Below are 24,567 nucleotides of genomic sequence, written 5' to 3'. Positions count from 1 at the left end.
CCATGTTACGTCTAGGTTGTTAAAATATTGTCATGGAGAGATATGAGTACTCAGGTGATTTGCCTGCTAGAAGAAAGTTCAAAGAAAGTTTAGTTTTAATCACAATTAGTAAAAACAGAGTGAACAAATAAAAAGAGATCAAGGCGGTAGAAATCAATTCCCTGTTACCACCATGTTTTTCTGAATCGTTGACACACAGGTGCTTAAGTCTTAAAGTGCTCATATTATGCTGTTTGGCTTTTTCCCTTTCCTTTAGTGTGTTATATATCTTGTTTGTGCATGTTATAGGTTTACAAAGTGAAAAAGCCAAAAATCCACCCCAAAGGGACTTACCATCTCCAACAGAAAACACTGTTCACAAACTGCTCCAAACAGCTCTATTCTAGTCCAGCCTTTACTTCCATGACGAACGTCACTTTCTAACACGTTATAATGCTCGCCTAGCTGCTAGCGTGGCACAACCTCATACTCTACTTCTGACTGGCTTATAGTGCTGACCTAGGTACTGTGCATGTGCGACTCCCAACAAAGATGGTACAGAAGTGAGATGTCTTACTCTGTAGCTAAAACAGAGAGCTCAACACACAGGGTGAAAAGAGGAGCTGCAGCAATGTGTAGTACAACATAAATATGGTGTTTTTTGAAAACTAAATCATGTAAACCTATTCTGGTACGACCTCTAAATACAATTATGAACCTGAAAATGAGCATAATATGAGCACTTTAATACTAACTTTGTATCTCTATTGCAAAGTGTATACTATACAAGTAAACGAAAAAAACATCTCTGGTCGATACTTTACTATTTTGTTTCTCTGCGGTTAATGTAGAGAAAGTTTATGTAAATAAGCCTTCCTTTCCAGAACAGCAGAACACTGTGGTAGGTTATTTTAAACATTCACAGCAGGGAAACGAGACTGTTGAATAGTTGCTTCATTGTAAGAGTGCTATGGAAACCACTGTGTTATGTACCCAATGAATGCCTTATGAAAATAAAAGAAGATCCTATCTGTCTCTTTCCGTCAATAGACTTCTGTGATGACAATTCTGACTAACATCAGCTCGCTCCTTTTCCATTAATACTATATCAACTAATGAGACAATGATATATTGCAATGACTAAAGAGGCGGAGGAAGTAATTAGTGTCTTTACTTTAGCTTAGTAGTATTAGTAGTATTGGTAGTATTGGAGTACAAGTACAATACCGGAAGTAAGTAAGGTATTGTGCAGTTGAGTAAAGTGTCATGAAATGTAGATAATCAAGTAAAGTACCTCAAATTAGTTTTTTTCTGACAGTCCAAAAACCAAAAAGGCATTGAATTTACAATTATATAAAGCAGAAAAAAGCTGAACATTACCATGTTTGAGAAGCTGTAACCAGTGCAAGATATGAGTTAAACAATGTACTAATTATCAAATCCATATTATGTCATTCAATTAAAAGCCTGATTCTTTGTTCAAAATGTATAAAATATGATAATTTGTCTATTTACAATCAAAAGAAAAAATATAACATAGCATGACTTCTCTGTTCATCTCTCCTAACAGGAAGACCAAGGCCAGCAATGCCACAAGGATTCTCATCCACCTGGTTTCAGCCATGTGCCTGCTTAACTTCACTTTCCTAATCAACAACTTTGTGGCAAATATGAAGAATTCTGTGGGTTGTAAGATCATGGCAGCTCTCATGCACTACTTCATGTTGGCCACTTTCACTTGGTTTGCTGTGCAGGCCTTCCACCTCTGCTTGCAGATATACACTGGGGGCCAGATTGTAATCCGTCGCTACATACTCAAAGTCTCCATTGTCAGTTGGGGTGAGTACAGTACACGTCATTATTTTCTGCTGTTTGATCTGAATGTGGACATGACATTTGAAAGTCTGTGTTTGGTTGGTCAATTTTCTTTTTTCCATTCACAGTACTACCAAGTGTAGTTGTGATTGTACTGCTCATTTTAGGAAAATATGGTGAACAAGTCATTCACACTAATGACAGTGAACAAACCGCGGCCATGTGAGTCTGTGTATTACATATTTAATATATAGAATCATACAATAGAGACACATTTCCTGTCCTTTACTGACATGTCTTTCTGTTCCAAAGGTGCTGGATAACCGACAATTTGGTGCACTACATTGTTAACATAGGCTACTATGTTTTGGTCTTCATCTTCACCTTCACTACCTTCATCATCATACTGTCCTGGCTCTTCTTTCTCAAGAGAACAAGAACCGGACAAACGAGCACACATGGCAAAAAGATTGTAATCATCCTGGGACTCTGTTGCATGCTGGGTATCACTTGGGGTTTTGCCTTCTTCGCCTACGGTGTCCTCCGGATCCCCTCCTACTACATTTTCACAGTCCTCAATTCTTTCCAAGGTTTCCACAACTGTGATAATAATTGTTCAATGTATTAATCTGTATCTTTTTAAATAACTTATTTGAATCCCGTTTTTTACTCACTGCTCATGTAAGTATGTTTTTACTCACAGGATAATTAATATCTTCATACAGATTATCTTATTCTGTGTATGTGAAATATATGTATGTATTTACACTCAGTGGCCACTTTGAGGTACACCTGTACAATCCAATACAACTGTTCTGCAGGGTTTTTTGACACTGGAGGTGTTATTTCATTATATTTTTTAGCATTGAGGTCATAGTTAGTGGTGGTATTGTACTGGACTGCATTATACTGAGAGGTGTTTCTAATAGTCTGCTCCCCTCATGTATAGGAATAGGGAGGGCAAAAAAAATAAACCAATCTCAATAAACCTCTCAATATGATGTCATCAATTACAACACCATCGCAAACCACAACCTCAACATATAATTTACACATTCCCGACAATGTCAAGAAAAACTGAACATCATAATCTTCAGCAAGGTAGAATTTATGGCAGAGCTTTTGCATTTAATTGCATTAGACTGTACAGGTGTACCTAATCAATTGGACTCTGAGTGTATATGTGGATTTGTATGTGAAAGGGGTCACTCGTAGTGACAGTTATTTTTCACCTGAATCGGCCCTAATTTATGGTCTGCAACTTTACTGTTTTGGTTGACTCTTACAGCTCTCATTAGCACCCTTTCTGGCTGCAGCAGGCAGATGTTTTTTAACGAAATACTCTCATCAATTTACTGTTTGCTACCTGCTCAGCACCAAACGGCAGACGGACAAAAAGGAGACTAGCTTGTAAAAAATAATGTAGCGCTTAGCAGCTTTAGTGGAAAGAATGTGAACATTGGACTTAATTCACCAGGTAGCCAGAGACACAACTCCAAGTGAATTTTAATGTTGCTCTATATCTCCTTGATGTGTAAACTGTTTGCTAACAAGTTTGCCATATCAACTTTATAAGGTGTTTACAGCTTGTTCCACTGGCACCAAGAGGAAAAAAAAATATGAATGCAGGGTAATTAATGGGGGCACAAAAGCACAATACTTGTTTAATGCAACAAAAAACATTTGATGGCTACAGTAGTTACTTTGTTTCAGTGGTTATTACAATATTATTGTATTATTCCACCACTAACTGCATTTAAACCTGAGAAGCAAATTAAGGCATATTCAATGGGAGTAAAAGGATGGATAACTGTGAAAATAAAACCCAACTACATGAGCAATGAGTGTAAACTAGCGATAAACTAAAAATTACATTTCCTAGGCTCATATTGTCCCTATGAGTGACCTGATCTGTCTTTGCCCGGCAGGTTTCTTCCTGTTCATCTACTACTATAACACCAGCCACACAGGAGACACAACCGGTGGTGCGAGCAGTAATAAAAACTCAGTCAGCACCAACACTGTTAAAACCAGCCTGGACATCTTTGCGAACCCCTACACCGATCCACCAGAAAAAAAAAAAAAACCCTGAAAGACGAATTGGGACCAAAGAGTGATGAAAAGGTCAGTTTGAAGTAACTTGAGACTACAAGCAAGTACTAAGAATTAACTGGAAAGTGTACTGATGTATGACTTTGTAAAATGCATCTTTCATGACATATTTGATAGTCATTAGTGTGTATAGGGAAATTGCTTCAATACTACATATTATTCCTTGTATGTTTTGTTTAGGTTATCTTAGGATCAGAATTTGGTTTGAACAATTTCATTCAGTAGCTAAGGATCATAAAAGGGTGTGTCATGCAGTTGAATTAATGACTTTTTGTAATGCAAAATGTATTGTAATGACAAATTTTTTAATGGAATGATTTTGAATGAGTAAGTACTTCTTCAAGGCCCTCTGATCTTCCACAGATATACAAAATATCTATAGTTGTGGATAGACTACTACTACGTTTTAACACTTCGAAATATGAAAAGATGAAAGTGTGGAAATAAGAATCTTTTATTCAGTTTCAGTTACCCAAACATTAAAACATACATTATGCATCAATATATATACTATTTTTTAAAACTTATTTTAAGTTGGGAAATTATTATTACTTTTACAACAAAAGAGCTTCTGCTTCCTTGAGAGCTTGTTCCATTTCAGCAGCCTCCAGCGAAAAGTTCTCCCTTTCCTGCTTTATATGTTGCAGTGCTTTAGTGAGTTCTGTCATTGTTGCTTGGATTTCCTATAAGTGTGCAAAATGAGGAACATTTAAAAACACTCCAACCATCCCTTAAATTTACCACAAGAAATAGCAAAGTTACATTGGCCAATATACGAAGGAGTGTGACTCACCTCTAGCCGAGCACGTTGCTGTGATGCAGTGTCTCCAAACGCTTTTAATTCATTCAGCAGGTCTGTGGAGACACTCTGAAATGGAGACAATAAAATATATGCATTTAATAGTTGGCACTGCCTATGATAGCCAAAAGACTGTAACCCTTTATGTGTAGGATTCAAGTATAGTCTATATTTAAAATTCTAAAACAAGTAACATTTCTTTTGTCACTTTTCTTTAATTGTGTGGTTATGTGGCATATAACAAGTGCATGTTTGTAGTTATTTGTGGGAGTCTGATAAAAAAAAAAAGTTTGATAAAGCATATGATAAATAAAACATGACTGTGCATATAACATCAAGTAAACTGAAATAAAGTATACGCACCATAACTTCTTTTCTTTGATCTTCATTGTTTCGTGAAGCTTCCCCAACAATTTTTCCTAAAACTGAAAATGAAAGCAATGTTTTCCATCAAGCAACAACTGAACTTAAGCCAAGAAAAAGCACATTATGAAAATGGTGATACATATTCACCTGGGTCTATATTGGCTGAGACGAGGAGCACGTGACAGTCCTTCAGGTTTTTCTGTACCTCTGTATTCTCTTTTTCAAGGTGGCTGTACTGCAGCTCCAACTCAGCTACTCTTTGCTGCAATATAACAAGGAAAGAAATGATGTACAATTGCAGTGGACAACAAAGACAAGTGAACATCTCCTGCCAGGAGTATAAACAAAAATACGTTGTTATGTTACAATCCTACACATTTTTATCAAAATCCATCCCTGCACCTGTGTCTCTGTGAGGTTTTTCTGCAGCTCCTCATTGGTAGCCATCAGATGCTGATTTTGCTCCTTCAGCTCTGCCTGTTGCCCATACCTGGTGGAGATCCTACAGACAGGTGCAACATAAAGTTATGAAAAAAAGGCTAAAGCCCACAATATGTTCAGGATATGCAATAAAATATATGTCTTACCCTTTGTGAACCTTTGGAGCAAAAAGATGTCTGGAAGACAAAAGTGAAAAATGCAATTCAATAACGTTGACTGTAAAGCAAACACATAGAGTATAGTGTTGATTAGAAAGGTCTTACTTTGGCACGTTTTCATTTTGAGGTTTAAGGATACCATCTGATTTTTGGGCAGCATTTGCTGATGCAGATACAGTTGCTGTATCTCTGGATTCAGGTTTATGACCGCTTTTTTTCGTTCCTGCAGGTAACTGCACGCCTGGAAAACACAGAATATTGTTAATCAGACATCAGGTTTGACTACTGTATATAAAATTAAGATACACATTAATATAATCGCCAAAAATACAGCTAATATGCTCACCTCTTGGAATTTTTGAAGACATTGCTCAATTTGCTGACAATCTGTTGTGCGATTAATACAATGACAGAAAGGTAGAACAATCCCCAAAGGCACCTGTATGAAGAAATAATCTGATTTACTATCGTTTAGTCATTCCTGGAAATCTTTACTGAACCAGCAGGCGTTTAACTACAATTCCAAACATGTCCTGCTTATGGGTATTCTAAAGATCCAATCATCATCCAATCATGGATTACCGAACCCTATATATGTGATATTACGCGGAACATAAAAATGGACGGATTTTGAATGGAGTTTGGTGCTTCTTTCCAAATACAACATTCGGCGCAAAACTGTAAAAAAAAGTAACATATCAAGCGTCTAATCAGCTGATCTTAGGTGCTAGTTAAACGTTCAACATACCTGAAACATACACATATGTGTGAAATGGATCAATAACACAACATCAACTACCTACCTTTATGGATAAGTTAAAAACGACGAGACTTGTCAACAGTCAAAACCGAGCCTCAATTTAAAAACGTCCCGCCCTCTATGATCAATTCCGGTTTAAATACGCTATTTCCTGTATGAAGAAAACTACGTTTTACTTCTGGTCGTCAGGAGGTTTGTATTTCTTGATTAAGTCGAGCTAAGCGTTGTATGTATTCTTTTTTATGTGTGGATATGTTAAGTTAACTTTACCAAAAATCCTCTAAACCGTCTCTGACTTTACTGCACTAGCTAACTGAAGCCGCGGAATCGAAAAAGTAGAATAGTGGAATGCGCATGCGTGGAGGCGGCTAAATTCAAAACTAAAGACGTTAGCATTATAGCCACATCTGATCGAGGCTCGTTGACGTTAGCTGGAGCTAATCGACCGAGCTAAAAAAATAAGTGACATGAAAAGTATTTTAAGTTAACGTAAATTAAGAAGAACACAGCCGTATCCGTCGTAAAACACGAGGAATTAAGCTCTTTACAACTACAAGGTATGCGCCGTATGCTTCTTTGGTGTTTGGTGTCTGGTGTTCAGTTATTTTAAATGTTCGTATTGTCAATGGCAGACAGACGTTAGCGTTAACTATGGTGTAATGTTAACGTTAACGTTAGCTACACTAAAATAAATGTTTTCATCCTTGCTAGCGAGGTCAGCTTGTTTTCTGTAATGAATGAAGATAAATAGGAAGTCATTAAATATTTTGGAGGAAAATTGTTTTGCTGACATAAAGGAAATGCATATCCAGCTAACGTCTATTTGCTATTTCGCTTAACTTAAGAAATTGACCGATTTTTTTGAATGAAGTTTGGTGCGATTTTCCAAATACAATAAGCGGCGAATGTTGCATAATCTTGATGAAGTTAAAACTTTGTAAGCTTTGATTGTGCTTAATGTGTATATGCTTTTATTGTGCTATGTGTGTTCTGTATCTGTGCTTATGTGTTTACGTGCTCTTGTATGTTTTCTTTTAATGTCATCAACCTGCCCCTGATTGCAGATAAAAATTAGCATGTAGCTATGGCTAAATCTGGCACATTTACATATTGGACACAAATGCTCATTTTAATTAATGTGCATTGTTGTCCCTTCTTAAATAAATAAATAAATAAATAAATAAACAAGCAAACTTGGCAAACTTATCATGGCTTCTGAAGAATAGTCTAAGTCAGGGGTCTTCAACATTATTTAGGCCAAGGGCCCCTAACCTGAAAGAGAGATGAGCAGCGACACCCTAATACATGTATTCTATTGTATACATTTGAGTTGCATAATAAACTGGGCCTACAATAACGTGTAGGTTGGCCTTAAGTGTATACACATGCCATTTTATGGTGCCCTACAATACTAAGCTATTAAAACAATAATAATTTACATATTCATATATCATCATGTTTTTATGTCAAACAGTGAATCCATAAGCTTAACTTATGGCTACCATAGTGGCTACTTTACAGACAAGTAACCATATCGTCAATGTTGTTGAGGTTGTTTTTAAGGAATAGGCCGATTTATCTTTGCTAATAATATGTTGGATTCATGTTTATATTTTCAGACATATTTTAATTTTGCGTTCAAAAAAGTATTAAACAATTTTGCGACCCCCACCCCTGCAATGACTCTGAGGACCATCTAGGGGTTGCGGACCCCCTGTTGAAGATCACTGGTCTAAGTCAACCTTGCACACCACACCTGATCTACCAGTTATTCCACCAAAAAAAAAATCATATCTTTGGTTGTTAATTGAATGCCCAAGCTAAATATGAAGAAAGGTCAGGCAAATGTTGCATATATGTCACTGAAAAGGCTTAAATTTAATCATATATGGCAGAATCTGTGAGTTGCTGTATCAAGCTCTGTTTTCCTTTGTTCACAGTTGAAAATGGAGCCTCTGGATCCTGCCAAGAATGAGTGAGTGACAATTATGTTATATGTTGTGAGAAAGCAGTCACATGTGCTTTGTGCCTGAACCTCAAAGCAGACTACATATTACAGTCCCTCCAGAAAAACGTGATTATGCGATCGCATAATTCAATGCATAATCAGCCAAAGTCCGCATATTTATGCGGGGGCTGCATTTTTTTCAAATACGCCGCATAAATTGCTGATTTCCGCACAAAATATGCGAGGTTTGCATGATTTCATAATCCCCGCATTTTCGTTGCAAAAAAGTCACATATATCTTAGCAGAAAGTTGAAAAATGTTGCGTTTACTTCACACAAGAGCAGCCATTTTCCCCTGTTGCCATGGGAACGTTTGACGTGAACATCATCGAAAAGCTGCAAACCCCGCGATGAAGCCATGATGAAACCACGTTTTTGCAAGTTCCCGCAATTTCATCGCATAAAATTGCATAAATATCCAGCATATTCCATCGCATTTTTTAAGAAAACGTGCCGCATAATCAAGGATTTTTGCCCACAACAATCAGAAAAAAACTCCGCATTTTTCTGGAAGGACTGATATTACCTAACATCCTACATGCACATACACCGGAGCTGAATACTGTGTTTCATCCTCTGTGTTACAGTGAAGGCAGTGGATTCACCAAGCGGCGCATTTCTTCGGTCAGTGCTAAAAAATAATTTTATTGACAAAGTATTTACACTTTAAAAGAAAATAAAAAAAAAAAATCTGAACAAATCATTGACCTGAACCATAATGACTGCAATTTTTCATTTTTAGATTTTGAAAGCTCCACAGAGATCATCAATGAAATTCTCTGACCCAGTGCAACAGGAAAACGTGGTAACTGGATGGCTTAAACATTTTATATGTAAAATTGGGGCTTTTAAATGTAATTAAATTTAAGCTCCAACCGTACTATATATTTTGAAGTATCAATTCTCACCTTAAGGATACAACTCGGTGGTAATACATTTGTTTATGGTTTGAATTTTTACTTTATTTTCACTTAGGTGGAGTGTGCCAAACCAGTGGAAAAAAGGAATTCAAGGAGAGTCAGTTTTGCCCCTGCCAACAACGTTCTCCTGTTCTCAAAGTGAGACACTAGAAAACAAGTCAGGCTTCATTTTCCACAAGGACACTGGCCTTTTAAACCTAATCAGTATTTTATCTTTTCCAGGGATGGAAAAAATGCCTCTCCTGCCAAAAATCCTTTACAAGAGTTAATAACAACAAGTAAGTATGTAATGTTAGTATGTATAACTATGTGATTTTAAGAAAAAAAAAAAAAAAGTATATTAAATAAAATATATATATTTATTTATTTATTTATTTTGGAAAGCCTTGTAATATTTGTCCTCTGTTATTCCACAGCAGCGGCAGCCACAAAAAATAGGTAAGGGGACTTGATCCTATTCAAGTGTTACATATTCAGCTGTTGACCTAACTAGCATGGACAAAATCGTTGATTTTAGATGCTTATCTTTGACTTGTATTCTCACCAAACCAGTCAAAATGTTCTGTATTAACAACAGAAATATTGTGTTTCCTTTCATAAGGGTCCAGGTGGCCGTCACTGAAGATGGGATTCAACAAATTACAGGTAGGGATGATTGTTTTTTGATCTTCCGACAACTATTAACACATGCTCACATTATCTGTGACAGTGTAAGATGACTTACTAAATTCCAAGTCTTGAAATTCAGGAATGGAAACCCTATTGAATGCTCCTCTACATGCTTCTCAACAAGGGCAAAAGGTGAGCTTGAAATCTCCTTGGTTAAAATGCATTCTTATGACTATATGTAATATATTATTAGAATGCTTTATTGTAATGTTCATGAGAGGATTTTGATTGTAAAACCTGATAGTTGTGTACTGTTCGTTGACCTAAAGCTACTTCTCTTCACCAGGTCAACTTTGATACTGCGGGTGACTTAGGGGAAAAAACTGTGATATTTTCTACAGATGATGAATTCATGGACATGACCCACAGTCACACAATAAACATTGCCGGTGATGCAGAATTACTTCCAGATATTTCCCTCCAGAACTATGACCCTTTACCCTCTAGAAGAGTGAAAACGGAGATGTTCACCGTGAATAATGGATCCATGGCGAGAAACATATCCTCATCAGTGCCTTCTTTGGATCCTGAATTTGAAAAATTCCTTGCAAGTCACTCGAAACAAAGTGGCCCCAGCTCTAGTCCGGTCATCACCAGAACAAAGCCTGCTTCTGGCGCACCCTCTGAAGAAGCAAACCGCTCTCTGGCCCAGATTAAAACACAAAGGGCTAATGTGGATAAAGAAAATCAGGCTCCAACTTCAGTTTCAGCTGTGGTGGAGAAGTCCCTTAATACATCCAGGAAGATTGGTGAATTATCTTATGGAAGTGCACTCTGTCCAGAAGATGATTTAAGCATGGATGTGACTAAAGCTAAGACAGACAGCATGCTGGGATTCACTGATGATGATCCCTTTCAGTGTCTTTTTCCCACACAAGAAATGTACTCCCGCTTTGACAACAGAGTGTCACAGACAGCAGAGAAGACCAAACAACCGCAGAGAAGCAGTAAAACACTGGCATCATTCAACCCTAAAGGTATTGAATTTTGTATCAACAAACTAACTGATTCTTGCTTTGACTCAATAATACTTAATATGTCTTGTGTGTTTTGGGGATGCAGATATTATTTTGCAACTTATGATTTGAATACAGTTCAAGTAGCATCTTATTACATTTCAATTTCCAAATTTAGATATGACATCCTTGAAGAATCCGGGTGTACATGCTTCTCATCAAAGACACAAGGTGAGTTTTATAATTGGTTTACTTTTCTGTTACAGTGAATTTCTTATCTAGCCAAAGTTTTTTTAAGTTTGAAAATAATCCTTTTTATGCCGTACTGACATTAACGGAAACTAACTAGTTGAGTTTTGATAATGTTGGTTTAATGCTCTTTTAATGTCTTTTCTTCGTCAGGCCAACCTTGATACAGAAGATGATTACAAAGAGAAAACAATAATGTTCTCTGCAGGTGATGAGTTTATGAATATGACTCAGAGTCACACGGTAAACATTGCCAGTAGTTTATTACCACCTCCGAACCAAAACACTCGTGGAAAAATGGACAATGCTTCATCTCTGGAGGAGAGAAAGCGCGAGACCTGTGGTGCGCCTGGCTCGTCGGCTAATGCTTTGGATCCAGGATTTGAAGACTTCCTTTCAAGTCTCTCTAAACCAGGCGCCTCCAGTGGTAATCCTGCGATTGCCAGAACGGTACCTTCTGCTGCAGCATCCTCTAAGGAAACCGTTGACACAAACAGCTCCCTGTCCCAGCTTCAAAGTAATGTTGGGAAAGGAAGTCAGTCCCTCATTACATCCAGGATCTTTGAAAAATCCATTAATGGAGGTACAATCTGTCCTGAAAACGATGTGAGCATGGATATGACTGAAGCTCAGACGGGCCGCATAATAGGGCTCAGCGCCTCAGATGATCCTTTCCAGTTTCTTTTTCCCACACAAGACATGTACCCCCACTGTGAAGGTCTGAAGAAACAAGAGATGACCTCAGGACAGAAGAACAGCAAAGCGCTGAGGTCATCTAACCGTGCGGGTAAGGAAACTACAAACCTTCCTTTTTTTATTTTCTCATATGTAGTCTATAAAACGTAGACTGAGAGAAACTAAAATTAGACCATTAACCAAAACATTTGAAGAAAAAATAATTGTTGTTTTGGTCATGTGAATAATGTATGTACTTGAAAACCTATATTTTATAACATTAATTTAGTTAATTATATTTAAAATGGTGGAATCTGGGTATGATTGATTTAGCTAATTTCCCTTTTTTATTTAATCCCCTTCACATAATAGGTATGGAAACTGCATTGAAGCCATCTTTGAAGACAAAGGTGCAAAGAAATCCGGTAAACTTAAAGACGTAATGTTTTTAGAGCTGCATTTGGTCTGTAATGTGTTGTCACATGCTGATTCACCTGGAAATAAAAACATTTTACCAAGTTATGCAGAATCAGTGATTGCATTTATGTATTCATTTATTTTAGAAATGGTAGTATACTTTATTTTCATGGTAAAATAGTTTGTTTTAATAATGGTTAATTAGGAATGCTAGATTAAAATTTCATATCAAGATCAATGTGTGCTATAGCTGTACACTAACAGTGTTTTTTTTTTTTTCTTCCACAGGTCAAATTTGATACGGAAGATGACTGCAGAGAGAAACCTGAGAGGATTTCTGCATATGATGCATGTATGGATGTGACACAAAGTCACACTGTAAACATTGTCACTGGTTTCGAGCTGCAGTCGTTTCAAAATGTGGATGTTATGCCTATATGTGGAGAGAAAACCTTTAGGCTCACTACAGATGATACCTCTATGGATATGACCAAGTGCCTCACTGTAAATATTGCGGAATCAGTTCTTCCTGTGAAGAAACAAGAAGATGAGACATGTGGTCTGCCTAGAAACAGATCTTCATCAGCACGCGGTGTGGATCCAAGCTTTAATAAGAGCCTCTCAAAACCAAGTGGGCCCAGTGTCAATCCTGCGGTCGAAAGGATGACGCCTACAGCTGCACAACACGGCATGGGAGACTCATCGAATGGAAGGACAATCTGTCCAGAAGATGATGTAAACATGACTGAAGCTCAAACGGGCCGCATTTTAGGACTCCCAGATACAGATGATACTCCTCGGTGTCTTTTCCCCACACAAGACATTTACCCCCAAAGTGGCAGTTTGAAGAAAGCACAGATGACTTCACGACAGCAGCACAATGAAACACTGGGAACATTCCGTAAAGGTATGGAAACCCCAATCCCTTCAAATGTTTTTGACAGCGAAGGCTTCAATTCAGTTTAATAATGCTTAAATATTGGAATTGGAGTCGTCTTGAGTTTTTCTTTATGTTTGAGTTGCTTCTTACGTATTTTCCATCTCCACATTCAGGTATGGATACCTCGTTGGTGCAAAGAAATCAGGTGAGCTTAAACCTTTGCTTAATTTGATCTTTTGCGCATTTGTGTTCTGAATGAATCCCTATACCACCTACTTGTCCTGAATACTGCATCTTTAGACTTCAGTCCACTTATACTTACTAGGGCGAAAGCTCCTCGTAGAGCCTCCACAGAAGCATAAATCCCGCTTAAGTGATAATTGATTCACATCTCCCAAAATAAACACATTTGTTAAGGTGTAAAGAACAACAGTGATCTTACTAGTTTCTCTGCTTTAGAAAGGGGTAGAGGACCTTTTATGGATGGTGGCACTGAAACAGCAAACAGTTTTGATTATGAAATAATGTTAACTCTGGGTCCTAATAAAGGTTACGATTGTCTTCCTCAGGTCAAGTTTGATGCTGATGACGACTGCAGAGAGAAAACAGTGAAGTTTACTGCTGACGATGCCTGTATGGATATGACAAGAAGTCACACTATAAACATTGCCACTGATTTAAAACTGCAGTCACATCAAAATCTGGACTTTTCCCCTGCTTTTGGAGAGAAGACCATGAGATTCAATATAACTGATGCAGCTATGGATGTGACAAGAAGTCACACTGTAAACATTGCCACTGATTTAAAACTGCAGCCACACCAAGATGTGGACATTTTACCTGCTGGTGGAGAGAAGACAATGAGGTTCGCTGACAATGATGCAGCTATGGATGTGACAAGAAGTCACACTGTAAACATTGCCACCGATTTAAAATTGCAGTCACACCAAAATCTGGACTTTTCCCCTGCTTTTGGAGAGAAGACCATGAGATTCAATACAACTGATGCAGCGATGGATGTGACAAGAAGTCACACTGTAAACATTGCCACTGATTTAAAATTGCAGTCACACCAATATGTGGACTCCTTACCTGCTTTTGGAGAGAAGACCATGAGATTCAACACAACTGATGCAGCTATGGATGTGACAAGAAGTCACACTGTAAACATTGCCACCGATTTCGAACCACAGTCACACCAAGATGTGGACATTTTACCTGCTGGTGGAGAGAAGACAATGAGGTTCGCTGACAATGATGCAGCTATGGATGTGACAAGAAGTCACACTGTAAACATTGCCACCGATTTAAAATTGCAGTCACACCAATATGTGGACTCCTTACCTGCTTTTGGAGAGAAGACCATGAGATTCAACACAACTGATGCAGCTATGGATGTGACAAGAAGTCACACTGTAAACATTGCCACCGATTTCGAACCACAGTCACACCAAGATGTGGACATTTTACCTGCTGGTGGAGAGAAGACAATGAGGTTCGCTGACAATGATGCAGCTATGGATGTGACCCAATGTCTCACTGTAAATATTGCCAGCAATTCAGTATCAGATTCACTTCTTCCACGCCGAGATTCTAATATTTTATTCACCCATAAAGACGTGGATTTTCCTTTATCTGCAAAGAAGACGCATCGTCCGCGCGGAAACCAATCTTCATCCGCACACGCTTTGGATCCAGGGTTTAAAAACTCCCTGTCTAGGAAGAGTGGCCCCTGGGTTAGAGCAGTGGCTCCTGCTGCACCGTCCCCTCAAGAAACTCCAGACACAGATGGCTTACTGGACCAACTTAAAATACAGAAGCCTGATGTGGATACTGAAAAGGTAGCTTTACCTTTTGTTTCAGCTGTCTTGGAGAAGTCAGTGAATAAAACCATGACAGAAGGTCCAGAGCACGATGTAAGCATGAATATGACTGAAGCTCAAACAGGCGGCATTTTGGAACAAACGTATACAGGTGAGCCACCTCAGTGCCTTTCTTCCACACAGGACTTCAATCCTGACCATTTGAAGAAAACCGAGGCAACTCCACAACAGAGAAATGAAGCACTGGGATCCTCCAACCCTGGCCGGGTGGAAATCCCAAACCTTCCCGATTCTCCTGACTCAAATGAAACTGGCACCAGTAAGGAACCCAAATCAAAAAATCTAACTTGTAGTTTATCACAGAAAATGGTGAATTCACCCTCTGCTGTTGACCATGATGTTGATACAGCGCCTTCACGGAAGTCCAGACGGATGAGTTTAGCCGATATTAAGTCAAAAGTAAGGCGTTTGAGTCACATGGTGAGTACAGCTCCTGATACTATTGCCATGGACAGCCACACAGCACCCTTGCCTCACCTGGAACGGGACATGGACAAAACCTCAAACGACAAAACCAAATCCCTACCTGTAACAGAGCCTCAACTTGAGATGGGTTTGGTAAACACAGAAGAAAATACACAAGCTCAATGTGTTCTGCAAGGAGAACAACCCTCTGCTACCACAACTCCTTTCAACTTGAAGACTAAACAACTTATGTCAAGACTCTCGGTGGGAATATTTAAGGCAAAACTCCCCCAAAAAAGAAAACCGGATGATCCAAAGAAGGGGAATTCTGTGGACAAACATCAAAGGACAGTCGCTGTCAATGTTACTAATCAACTGAGCAACTTTGTCGATGATATGAGCGATATTTACAATGAAGAGCTTGATAGCTATGAAGATATGTCTGAAACCCTGGACATAATGAGTCCTCAGAATGCCACTGAAAAAGTGAGTGCTTCCCAAGAGTTCGACATGGATGAGCTTTTAGAGAAAGATGTATCTGAAAAGGACTTTATTAGTCCCGTCAGTGGAAAAAAGAGACCTGTGCCAGCAGATGAAAATAATGTGGAGGATGAGAAGAGACTGAAAGTATCCACTGATGTTGAAATGGTAGGTCAAGTGAGAGTAATGAGAGGGTCTTTATTTGCCTTTTTTTATTTATCTTGATATTCCTTAAAGCAACACATGTAATTTTTAGCGTGAGCTGTAGTTCCAATGAGACAACCTGTAGAGGGACCGAAGTGGGAAAAGTTGCATAGTGTTGCTTTAAGTCTTTATCTTCCTAATTTAAAAGTATATTCATCACATTTTAGTGAGAAACCTCCTGTTTACTGATAAATGTATTGATTTTTATTTATTATTCAGTGATTAATTTCCTGTTAATGCAAAATCAATACTTCCTCCATGTTTACCTGTGGTCCTGATCATTTTAGGATTGTGTACATTTCCTCAGCACCGATTCCATTAATACATAGTCATGTTATTCTCACCAATCTGCTGCTCTGAGTTCTTTAAAAGAAATTTGGTTTGTATTTACTAACATTACCAGTCGTGTCCATTTAATAAAAATTAATTGATGGTAACTCATCCGCACTTAGAAAAATAGAGTGGATGTGATTATGGTTTCAAAATTTCTTTCCATGGAAATTAACAGGAATAAAATGGAAATATAGGGGTTATTTGCTGTGACTGTATTTACCATGTACTATGCCGATAGAAACAAATCTATTACCATATAAGCAGACAATCAGTAGTTCACCTCTTCACTTGAATACCGACTTTTATTTGAGAATTTATATTATATTACAGTTTCTTGTTATTTGTTTTCTATTTCCCCCCTTTGTTTTATTTGTTGCCAGGGATTTCAGCCTCATGTTGTGGAGTGTGACAGCAACGCTACTACAGTTCCAAGCATGACTACACAGACCACAGATTACTCCAACAGCAGTCACACAGCCAGCATCAGATGTGAAGCTACATTGGAATCAAGTAAGTCATGAACTCACTTGGTGTACAGGGTTTCCGCGGGGACTTAAAAATTCTAAAATTTCAAAATGAAAATTTTAGGCCAGGAAGTCTTAAATTCGCTGAAATTCGAAATTCACTATTTTTTTTTTTTATTATTCCTAGTGTTGTAGTTCTTTCTTTCGCTCGTCCAAATATAATTTCGATGGATTACGACTACAAATGAGACCAACATGCAACTTATTTTGCAGCCAGTCAGCTTTTGTGTTATTGGCGCGAGTCTCTTTCGGATTGTACCATAGACGTAAAATGGATTTTATTCTTCAGCTTTGGGGAAGTGCAAGTTTAGCGATACTTGGTTTGAAAAAAAACAAAAACTTTTCGTTTTCAAATTTAGAGCTTAGTTGATGTTGTGATGAAAGGTCTTAAATTTAATTCGTAATGGTCTTAAAAAGGTAATTAAAAAGTCTTAAATTTGACTTGGTGAAACCTTCAGAAACTCTGGTGTAGTATAAAGATCCTTGTTTAGTGGTACCTTCCTGACATAATTGTGCTGATTCTGGAAAATCTATTGTTTTTTTTTGTACTTTTCCAGCTTACAAACAAAGCCTGTTTGAATCCCAGCTAGAAGACTACGCCAATGATGTTCAGAGGGTATATTATTAACATATTTTAAAAATACATCTTTTAAATATTCTTTTTTTATTATTTTTACACTGGTTATTTATTGCCTTCAATGTTTTGATTACAGAAACTCGATGATGACACTATTACATTGTTAGAGTTCTTTCAACTCTTCAACATAGACTTTGTCATCCATAATCCTCGGCAAAGCATCCTTCCTGGCAGAGTAGGTTAATCTTCATTAATATTAAAAAGAATATATGAAAAACAATGACCAAATGTAATGACTTGCCTTTTTTTTATTTTGTTTTTGCAGCTTTTGTCAGACACAGATCGCACACCAATGGATTTATTGAAAGACAGGCACATCAACCGTCCTAAACAGATGGTGTATGAGACAGATGTCCTCAACCTTACAGAGATGGTGGAGGGGTGTGTACACTCAAGATTGTATAACACATTTACAGGGTTCAACGTTAAGCTGTTTTTTCACTTGTCCGGTCGGGCAAGGGAAAAAATATTCTACTTGCCGGAAGTCAATTTTTACTGGCCCCGATACAAATTGTTTTTTTGTTTTTGTTTTTTTGAAAAAGAGAAAGCGTCAAACACATTGATATAAAGACATTGGAAAAGTCAAACTTCGTTAAAAATCTTAAGCGAAAAAAGCGTTGAGAAAACAAACAAAAAACAATGTCAAAAGCACCAAAAAGAGCATTTTAAAAAAAAAAAAACGTTAAAAAAAAAAAAAAATAAATAAATAATAATCTTGAAAGCATTAAAAGAGTCATTTTTTTTCTGAAAAAAAGCGTCAAGCACCAACTCAATTCTTGATTGGCCAACGACGCAATAAAATTATATCATTCAACAAGCATTCTCCAATGGGGCCAAGAGAACAATAACATCATTTATGATACGATGATGCCCGAACGGGCAAGTGGGTTGTTTTATTTACGTGCCCCTCGTGGCATTTTACGTGCCCCGGGCAACCCTTATTGTTGAACCCTGATTTATGAATGCGATCGGATTGATACATATAGTAGTTTGTCGGATGTAGCCGAATGTCACTTGGTTTTTCTTCGCTGAGAGGTGTTCATGTCTCATTTTAGGTCGGGCATAGCCACTTTAATTCCGAGTATAGAAAACTGCCAGTAGGAAGTAGTTAAAAGCAGCATATCTTGCTTGGCAGTGTGCCAGAAATTACAGAATAAAATTGAAAGTGGCTTAGATAGATAGATGGTGTTATAAGAAGTTGAAAACCGGTACTAACTTACAACTGAATTTCTAAAGCAGGCCTGTTTTGTTCTCTTCCCAGGTTGAAGGAGCGAATGCGGGACCTAGACAAACCACTGAAGATTGTGAATAGACCTTTGTGGGAAGAAGTGAGAAATTATTCAGAGAAGGAGGTATTAAAAGGATAACTCAATGTATTTTTTCAAATTGCAATTTGTTTTCCTCTTTGTTACCATGATGACTTATGTTCATGTGACATGTTAAGTATGATTATCATTTTGTTAAAAGGATGCATTAAAAATCATGTTTTTTAGTTTAGCGGATGCCCTTTGCTGATTCTGTAGATGTAGCATAATGATCTTATTCCTGACCCTCACTGTGTCTGTCTGAATTCACAGCTCAAATCTTTTGGTGCCAAACTAAAAGAGAGACATAACCTGTTCAGAAAGTTGAGCAAAGTTCAGTCGCATGAAATGAAGGAGGTGTTGTACTCCAATCTTGTGCAGGCTAATCTGGTAAGATCCTTCACACAGCAATACTGAATGATAACATCAGGGATCTTTTGCTACGCTGCCTTTAATGATCATTGAAATGTTGCTTTTTTTATTCTGCGGTGTTGTAGTTCTTTCTTTCGCTAGTCCAAATATAATTTGCCATATATGTACAGATCATTATTACTCAGTGTTGCTTTTATTCAATTTTAATAATTTTATTTACTTTGCAAGTACTTTTGTGACTGTGTTTCGTTGTACTTTCATGTTGTGATATAGGTCTTACATTTCATTCATAAAGGTTTTACAAATTTTAAATTTGACTTGCAGAAACCCTGTTATTGGTAGGTGAGGATTTGTAACCTAATAAACTCCCATCGAAGCTCTGGGCTTTTTTAGTCACAGTTCTATCATCTTTACTGTTAATACAATTGCCACTGTGTATTATGTCATTACATTATACCCACTGCTATACATTTTATAGTCATTTCTATAAATATTATAGTTGGGTATTGTAGTTGCTGTACATCTCTATCTCTCTCCCGCCCCACCTGTTCAAGGTTTCTGCCACTGTCGCACCAAATGCATGCTCTTGGGGAATTGTTGGCTCTCTGTAAATGATATAGTGTGGTCTAGACCTACTGTCTGTAAAGTGTCTGTGTGGGTGTTAAGAGGCTTTAAAGACATTTTTCATCTTTTCAGAAGGAGCAACAGAGGCCGAGAGGAATGATCGAGGAAGCAGATGGGATGATAAAAAGCTTGGACGACTGTATTCGTGAATTAGAAACCGGTATGACTACTGTGGGGAAAATGGCTTGTGATTTTCCAGTTGCCACCTTGTTTGTATAAATGGGCAAATGATTCAGACCCATGAAAAATAAGGCTGTGTTGGTGTGGGTGTGTTGATAAAGGGACAGGCAGAGTAGAAGGTGAAACTGCTGTTAACACCTTCTTTGTTCCCCTTAAGAACTTATTGCAGTTGAAGAAAAAGGCTTCGAAGACCAACCAAGTCTGAAATCACGTCAGGAAGGTAACTTGTAGTACCACTTAATTCCTTTTAATTATTCATTCATTTATATGTGCTTGACTTGAATAAGTTATTGACTTTGTTGTTTTTACAGAAATACAAAAAGTCACAGAGGCTTTGGAGGATAATAACCGGTGAGTAGAGAATAGTGTTTTTCATGTTTAGACACTTTAATTATAGAAAGGTTTGTTATTCTTTTCTTTGATCCTGCCACAGACAAATATCCGAACTGGAGATGCAGAAGAAGCAGACTTCAAATAAACTGAGCAGGCTGAAAGTGGAGACGAGCAACCTTGAGAGCCACGTCACCGCGCTGCATATGTCAGTTTCTGATTTTACTGGGTTTCCAGATCTTAAGTCTTACTTTCAAAACACGTAGGACCTCATTTACAAAAAAAAAGCTGCTTAAGCTGAACCGTGAATTTTACTATTTTTAAAGTGTTTTCTCCGTTACTCTCCTCAACTGTCACTAAATGAGGGCCAGTAGTTTATTTTTGTCAGTAGTCTTGACAATAAATAAAATTTACATTGCTCTGTTTTTTTTGTTTGTTTTTTACAAACAAAGATATTAAAGTAAAAACTTATTTTTGTACATTTAATACCCCAGGGTGAATGAATGGAAGTTTGGGGAGAAGAAAGACAACTGCAGTGTCTACACTTTCCTCTATGAGACCTTGATTCTACAGTTGGTGTATGAAAAATCCAATGGTAAGTGGTCTTCAACAAACCCCAAAGAGTGGCCCAATCCCAAAGTCCGGACTCACAGACTCACGGACTTTGGTGCCCGTTCTCGCGAAATTCGTAAGGGCTTAGGGTTGTCCCAATGTCGAATTTCAAAGTGCGTGAGGGTTTGAGTACACACTTGCAGTACCCTTTCCGTGAGTCTGCATCGATGCAGACTTCACCAAAGGGATTACCCACAGTTCAAAGCGTTGTGACGTTTACCGCGGAGACCAGAGGGAAATCCGTAAATTACAAAGGTAAACACCAGCACGACACGCGACCACGGAACACAGACCAACCTGTTGTCCAGCTTGTAAAACAAGAGTTTGAAAAAATTTGAAATCAGGCAGCCGTCTCCTGTGCCTTGGCCGCGTGGAAAGCAACAAACTTAAAATGAAAATTCCCAAACAACAGCAACATCTGTTATTAAACGTCACCAAGGTAACGTGAAGTCGTGAAGTGCTGTCCCAATCCCATTTATACCTATCTGAGCCCATGTGGCCTCACACACTCACTCACTTAGCACCTGAGATCAATTAAGTCTGTGTCTTTAGTCCTTAGTCCTCAGGGCTCACTTTGGGATTGGGCCAGTGAGGAAGCAGTGAGTTCTTCTTTAACGGTCGACATGCTCCAAAGGCTTCTACATGGTGGTCTCCAAGGCGGAAAATTTGAAGCATGTTGCACTTTTCAGACTTGTGGTTTTGCAAAGATTGATTTTTTTTGTTTTTTGTTTTTCAATGTTTTTTCAATGAATGAATCTACCCGTTTTGTTTTTGAAGGAAATGATGCTGCTAATCGGTCTGAGAGGAAAATATCGCACATCACATTGAGTCTTCAACTTGACGGTGAGGGGGGAAAAAACCAATACAAAACGTAGTATGCCATGAGTAGGCATTTTGTCGGAATCTGTGACGCATATTGTGTGTTCATATAATCATGAGCTCAAATCTTCGATGTCAAATGAATGTTAATTATATCTTGAGCATGGGGCATATTCTTGCGACTGGTAATGTGTTTTAACAACTACTGTACATTTTTGTTTCTAACTAGATGAAAAGTCGCTGGGTAATGCCCGCCTTGTTCACAAACTGCTCTCTCAGTACATCGAGGGAGAAACTGACTGGGTGGAGAAATATCCAACGAGCAGACATGTTCCCCAGGTAGGTGTGAGTGGAGATGTGTTGATTGAGAGGGGCACATGTGCAGCTGCATGTTGTACTTATATACTTGTTCATAGTCAGACTTGTTTTAAGTTCTTTAAGTCAGTAGACCCATAGTATTCTGTCTCAAATTTATGTTCTTGGTAGGGATGCACCGAATCCAGGTTTCAGCTTCAGATTCGGCCGAATATTGGGCTTTTTGACGGGGTTCGATTTCTGCCGCGCTACCCTGGTGGACGTAATTACACTGCCGTTGATTACGGGAAGGTGTTTACGTAGGTGGAGCGTTCAATGCAGTAGGCTGTGAGAAAGTGAAAATGGAACTTGTGAGCAGAAAGTGTTGGTTGGCAGTACTTTCAGTCAAAAGAAGGCCATTCAAGTCCAGCTACATGTTCAATTTGCAATGCCGATTTGTCTTGTGGTGGCAAGGACCCTCAACAATACACAACATCGCCGCTGTTAAAACATTTGCGTATGAAACATCCGAAAGAATACGAGTTGTGCATGAAGGAATCTACAGACAGCAGCCAAAATGCAGCAACTTCAGGTACGGCAAAGGAAGGACAGTCGCAGCTAAAAACTTGTGTTAACCATTTGTTTACTTCATTAATGTGTTTACCGTGTTAATGGACTGAGGATGGGATTCGGATTCGGCAGAATCTTAACCAGTGGATTTAGTATCTGGCCGATCCCCAAAAATCTGGATTCGGTGCATCCCTAGTTCTTGGATTGTTGCATCTTAGTTAAACTGAACCTCTCAACTGTCTCCTGTTGATGTAGCTGCTCCATGACGTGAGCCTGGTGGTGAGTCGCTGTCGTCTGCTGGGAGAGGAGTTGCGTCGGCTGAAAACGTGGGGAAGTGTGAGGCTCAACATTCTCAACATGAGCTGTGTGGACACTCAGTAAGAACTCTTCCCCACAAAGAATAGCTTGTGCTTGCAGTTTTTTAGCACTTAATTAATTTGTATGGAAACTGTATGGTTCATTAAAACCACATCACGAAAGATGTCAAATCTTTCATTCATTTTAAACAATATTCCAGTTTTGTTTTCAAAACTAGGGGAAAAAAAAGTCATGTTATCAAAAACGTAGCCACATTATATAATATTATCCTTTCTTTTTTTTTTTTCTTCTTCTAGAGTGCACTTTGTCTTCAGCAGTCTCAAGACATTTTCCCAGTTTGAGGTGATCTTCTCTGTCAGTTTGATCGGTCAGCCCTACGCCCTTCAGTTGCAGAGCTTTAAAAACATGATCGGAAACACAACGTAAGCTTCACTCAAAAATACATTTAGTAGAAATCAGTGAGTGGTGCTTTCTTGGGTTTTGGGTCGAGGGAAATGCAATTTTGAAAGCACTTAAAAAACAAAAAAAAATAATGTGCACAATTTCATTACAAAGTAATATTTTATTTTAGTAATATTTTCATGTATTTGCAGGATCCAACAGATTGAGGAGATTGTGTCGTCGTTCAGTCCATCCAAGAACCTCCTGACGAAGATCGTCAAAAAGATAAATGAAAATCTGCTCTATTGAGACCAACATTTTTATTCCAATCAGTTGTAATAAAAACAATTTTGTACATTATGAATGAAAGACTTTAACACATAACTGGCTTTAAAGTAAATAATGTGTACACGTTGCCAGACTTATGATACTGCACCTGTTAACAAATTACATTTTGCAAAAACATTTTTTAGCATTTTGTTACAAATACATGGTGACATTAAATAAACTGTGTTCAACGGGACAACATGCATGTGTAAATTGCTAGAATACAGGAAATTAGTTTTAATTACGTCCATGAATTCCTGAGCCCTGCAGCTGCACACCACAGTCAGTTTGTGTGTTTTTTTTAATTTTTTTTTTTATTTCCAGTTTATTAATACTGAACATGTCCAGTTCAGGGGGCAGCCATAGTTATTCACACAAAAGTATGTCAGATGAGGGCGAACAGTTGCCTCCATGTTTACTAATGTATGTCAGCAGGCTAAGCGTGACATTTTCGGCACATGTGGGTCACCACATTTGCGAGAGACGGACACACTCACTCAGAGAGTCCTGCCTTTATTAGTTAGATCAATCGCAGTCTTCCACTTCTCTCGAGTGCAGAAACTATGCAGTTTCCAGAGTCTCTTCCAGATGGTGAACATGGTTAAAGTACTTTGTTTTGCTTACAGTGTACATAGTATAGTCACATTTTGTTGTAGCTTTGTGCAGTATTGAACGTATGTAAATATTTTGTTCATAATGCTAATACGCCAGTTCCTATGATTTCTTTACAATTTATGAAAATAAAATTAATGTACATACATTTAAA

General features: G+C 38.0%; 3 protein-coding genes across 8 annotated transcripts in view; 2 read left to right on the top strand and 1 right to left on the bottom strand.

The window, feature by feature from the left end:
* Positions 1 to 5,073, top strand: part of LOC116066350 (adhesion G-protein coupled receptor G2-like) — a 9,861-nt gene extending 4,788 nt beyond the window's left edge. Inside the window, exons 10-13 of the mRNA XM_031322372.2 lie at positions 1,550 to 1,818; positions 1,923 to 2,016; positions 2,107 to 2,384; positions 3,723 to 5,073. Of these exons, the coding sequence (XP_031178232.2) occupies positions 1,550 to 1,818; positions 1,923 to 2,016; positions 2,107 to 2,384; positions 3,723 to 3,886 (805 nt within the window). The 3' untranslated portion in view covers positions 3,887 to 5,073. The remainder of the gene's footprint in view (positions 1 to 1,549; positions 1,819 to 1,922; positions 2,017 to 2,106; positions 2,385 to 3,722) is intronic.
* Positions 4,427 to 6,733, bottom strand: knstrn (kinetochore localized astrin (SPAG5) binding protein). The gene is made up of 9 exons (XM_031322398.2): positions 6,474 to 6,733; positions 6,017 to 6,109; positions 5,776 to 5,911; positions 5,659 to 5,688; positions 5,474 to 5,573; positions 5,219 to 5,333; positions 5,069 to 5,130; positions 4,700 to 4,774; positions 4,427 to 4,589 (listed from the first exon to the last, which is right to left on the bottom strand). The coding sequence occupies exons 2-9, from the start codon at positions 6,036 to 6,038 to the stop codon at positions 4,461 to 4,463; spliced, it is 669 nt and encodes a 222-aa protein (XP_031178258.1). The 5' UTR covers positions 6,039 to 6,109; positions 6,474 to 6,733; the 3' UTR covers positions 4,427 to 4,460.
* Positions 6,580 to 24,567, top strand: knl1 (kinetochore scaffold 1). Of its 6 annotated transcripts, none has more exons than XM_035995338.1 (34): positions 6,580 to 6,622; positions 8,371 to 8,405; positions 9,026 to 9,062; positions 9,181 to 9,243; positions 9,414 to 9,496; positions 9,581 to 9,636; positions 9,775 to 9,796; positions 9,960 to 10,003; positions 10,107 to 10,159; positions 10,314 to 11,004; positions 11,162 to 11,214; positions 11,386 to 12,019; positions 12,280 to 12,332; positions 12,613 to 13,231; positions 13,378 to 13,409; positions 13,774 to 14,069; positions 14,196 to 14,373; positions 14,500 to 16,140; positions 16,890 to 17,019; positions 17,591 to 17,649; positions 17,747 to 17,845; positions 17,936 to 18,051; positions 18,932 to 19,022; positions 19,248 to 19,364; positions 20,043 to 20,130; positions 20,308 to 20,370; positions 20,462 to 20,501; positions 20,584 to 20,688; positions 20,975 to 21,075; positions 21,870 to 21,935; positions 22,141 to 22,250; positions 23,031 to 23,152; positions 23,390 to 23,515; positions 23,687 to 24,567. In XM_035995338.1, the coding sequence occupies exons 2-34, from the start codon at positions 8,377 to 8,379 to the stop codon at positions 23,781 to 23,783; spliced, it is 6,114 nt and encodes a 2,037-aa protein (XP_035851231.1). In that variant the 5' UTR covers positions 6,580 to 6,622; positions 8,371 to 8,376; the 3' UTR covers positions 23,784 to 24,567. The 6 variants fall into 6 exon arrangements, with proteins under 6 accessions (XP_035851231.1, XP_035851233.1, XP_035851234.1 ...); XM_035995340.1 differs by lacking the exon at positions 6,580 to 6,622 and adding an exon at positions 6,806 to 6,987 and having other exon boundaries at positions 9,778 to 9,796; XM_035995341.1 differs by lacking the exon at positions 6,580 to 6,622 and adding an exon at positions 6,806 to 6,987 and having other exon boundaries at positions 13,774 to 13,837; positions 14,090 to 14,373.

The sequence above is a fragment of the Sander lucioperca genome, chromosome 19 (assembly GCF_008315115.2).
Source record: "Sander lucioperca isolate FBNREF2018 chromosome 19, SLUC_FBN_1.2, whole genome shotgun sequence".
Taxonomy (NCBI): domain Eukaryota; kingdom Metazoa; phylum Chordata; class Actinopteri; order Perciformes; family Percidae; genus Sander; species Sander lucioperca.
The sequence above is the reverse complement of the archived record's forward strand: the minus strand, read 5'-3'. Positions and strand labels throughout refer to the sequence as shown.

Coding starts and splice junctions, on each gene's coding strand:
- knstrn (XM_031322398.2), bottom strand. CDS start 6,038: ATGTCTTCAAAAATTCCAAGAG. Junction 5,689..5,775: donor CAAAATGAAAACGTGCCAAA/GTAAGACCTTTC, acceptor TTTGTCTTCCAG/ACATCTTTTTGCTCCAAAGG. Junction 5,334..5,473: donor AAAACCTCACAGAGACACAG/GTGCAGGGATGG, acceptor GTTATATTGCAG/CAAAGAGTAGCTGAGTTGGA.
- knl1 (XM_035995338.1), top strand. CDS start 8,377: ATGGAGCCTCTGGATCCTGCCAAGAATGA. Junction 8,406..9,025: donor CTGGATCCTGCCAAGAATGA/GTGAGTGACAAT, acceptor TCTGTGTTACAG/TGAAGGCAGTGGATTCACCA. Junction 12,020..12,279: donor GAGGTCATCTAACCGTGCGG/GTAAGGAAACTA, acceptor TTCACATAATAG/GTATGGAAACTGCATTGAAG.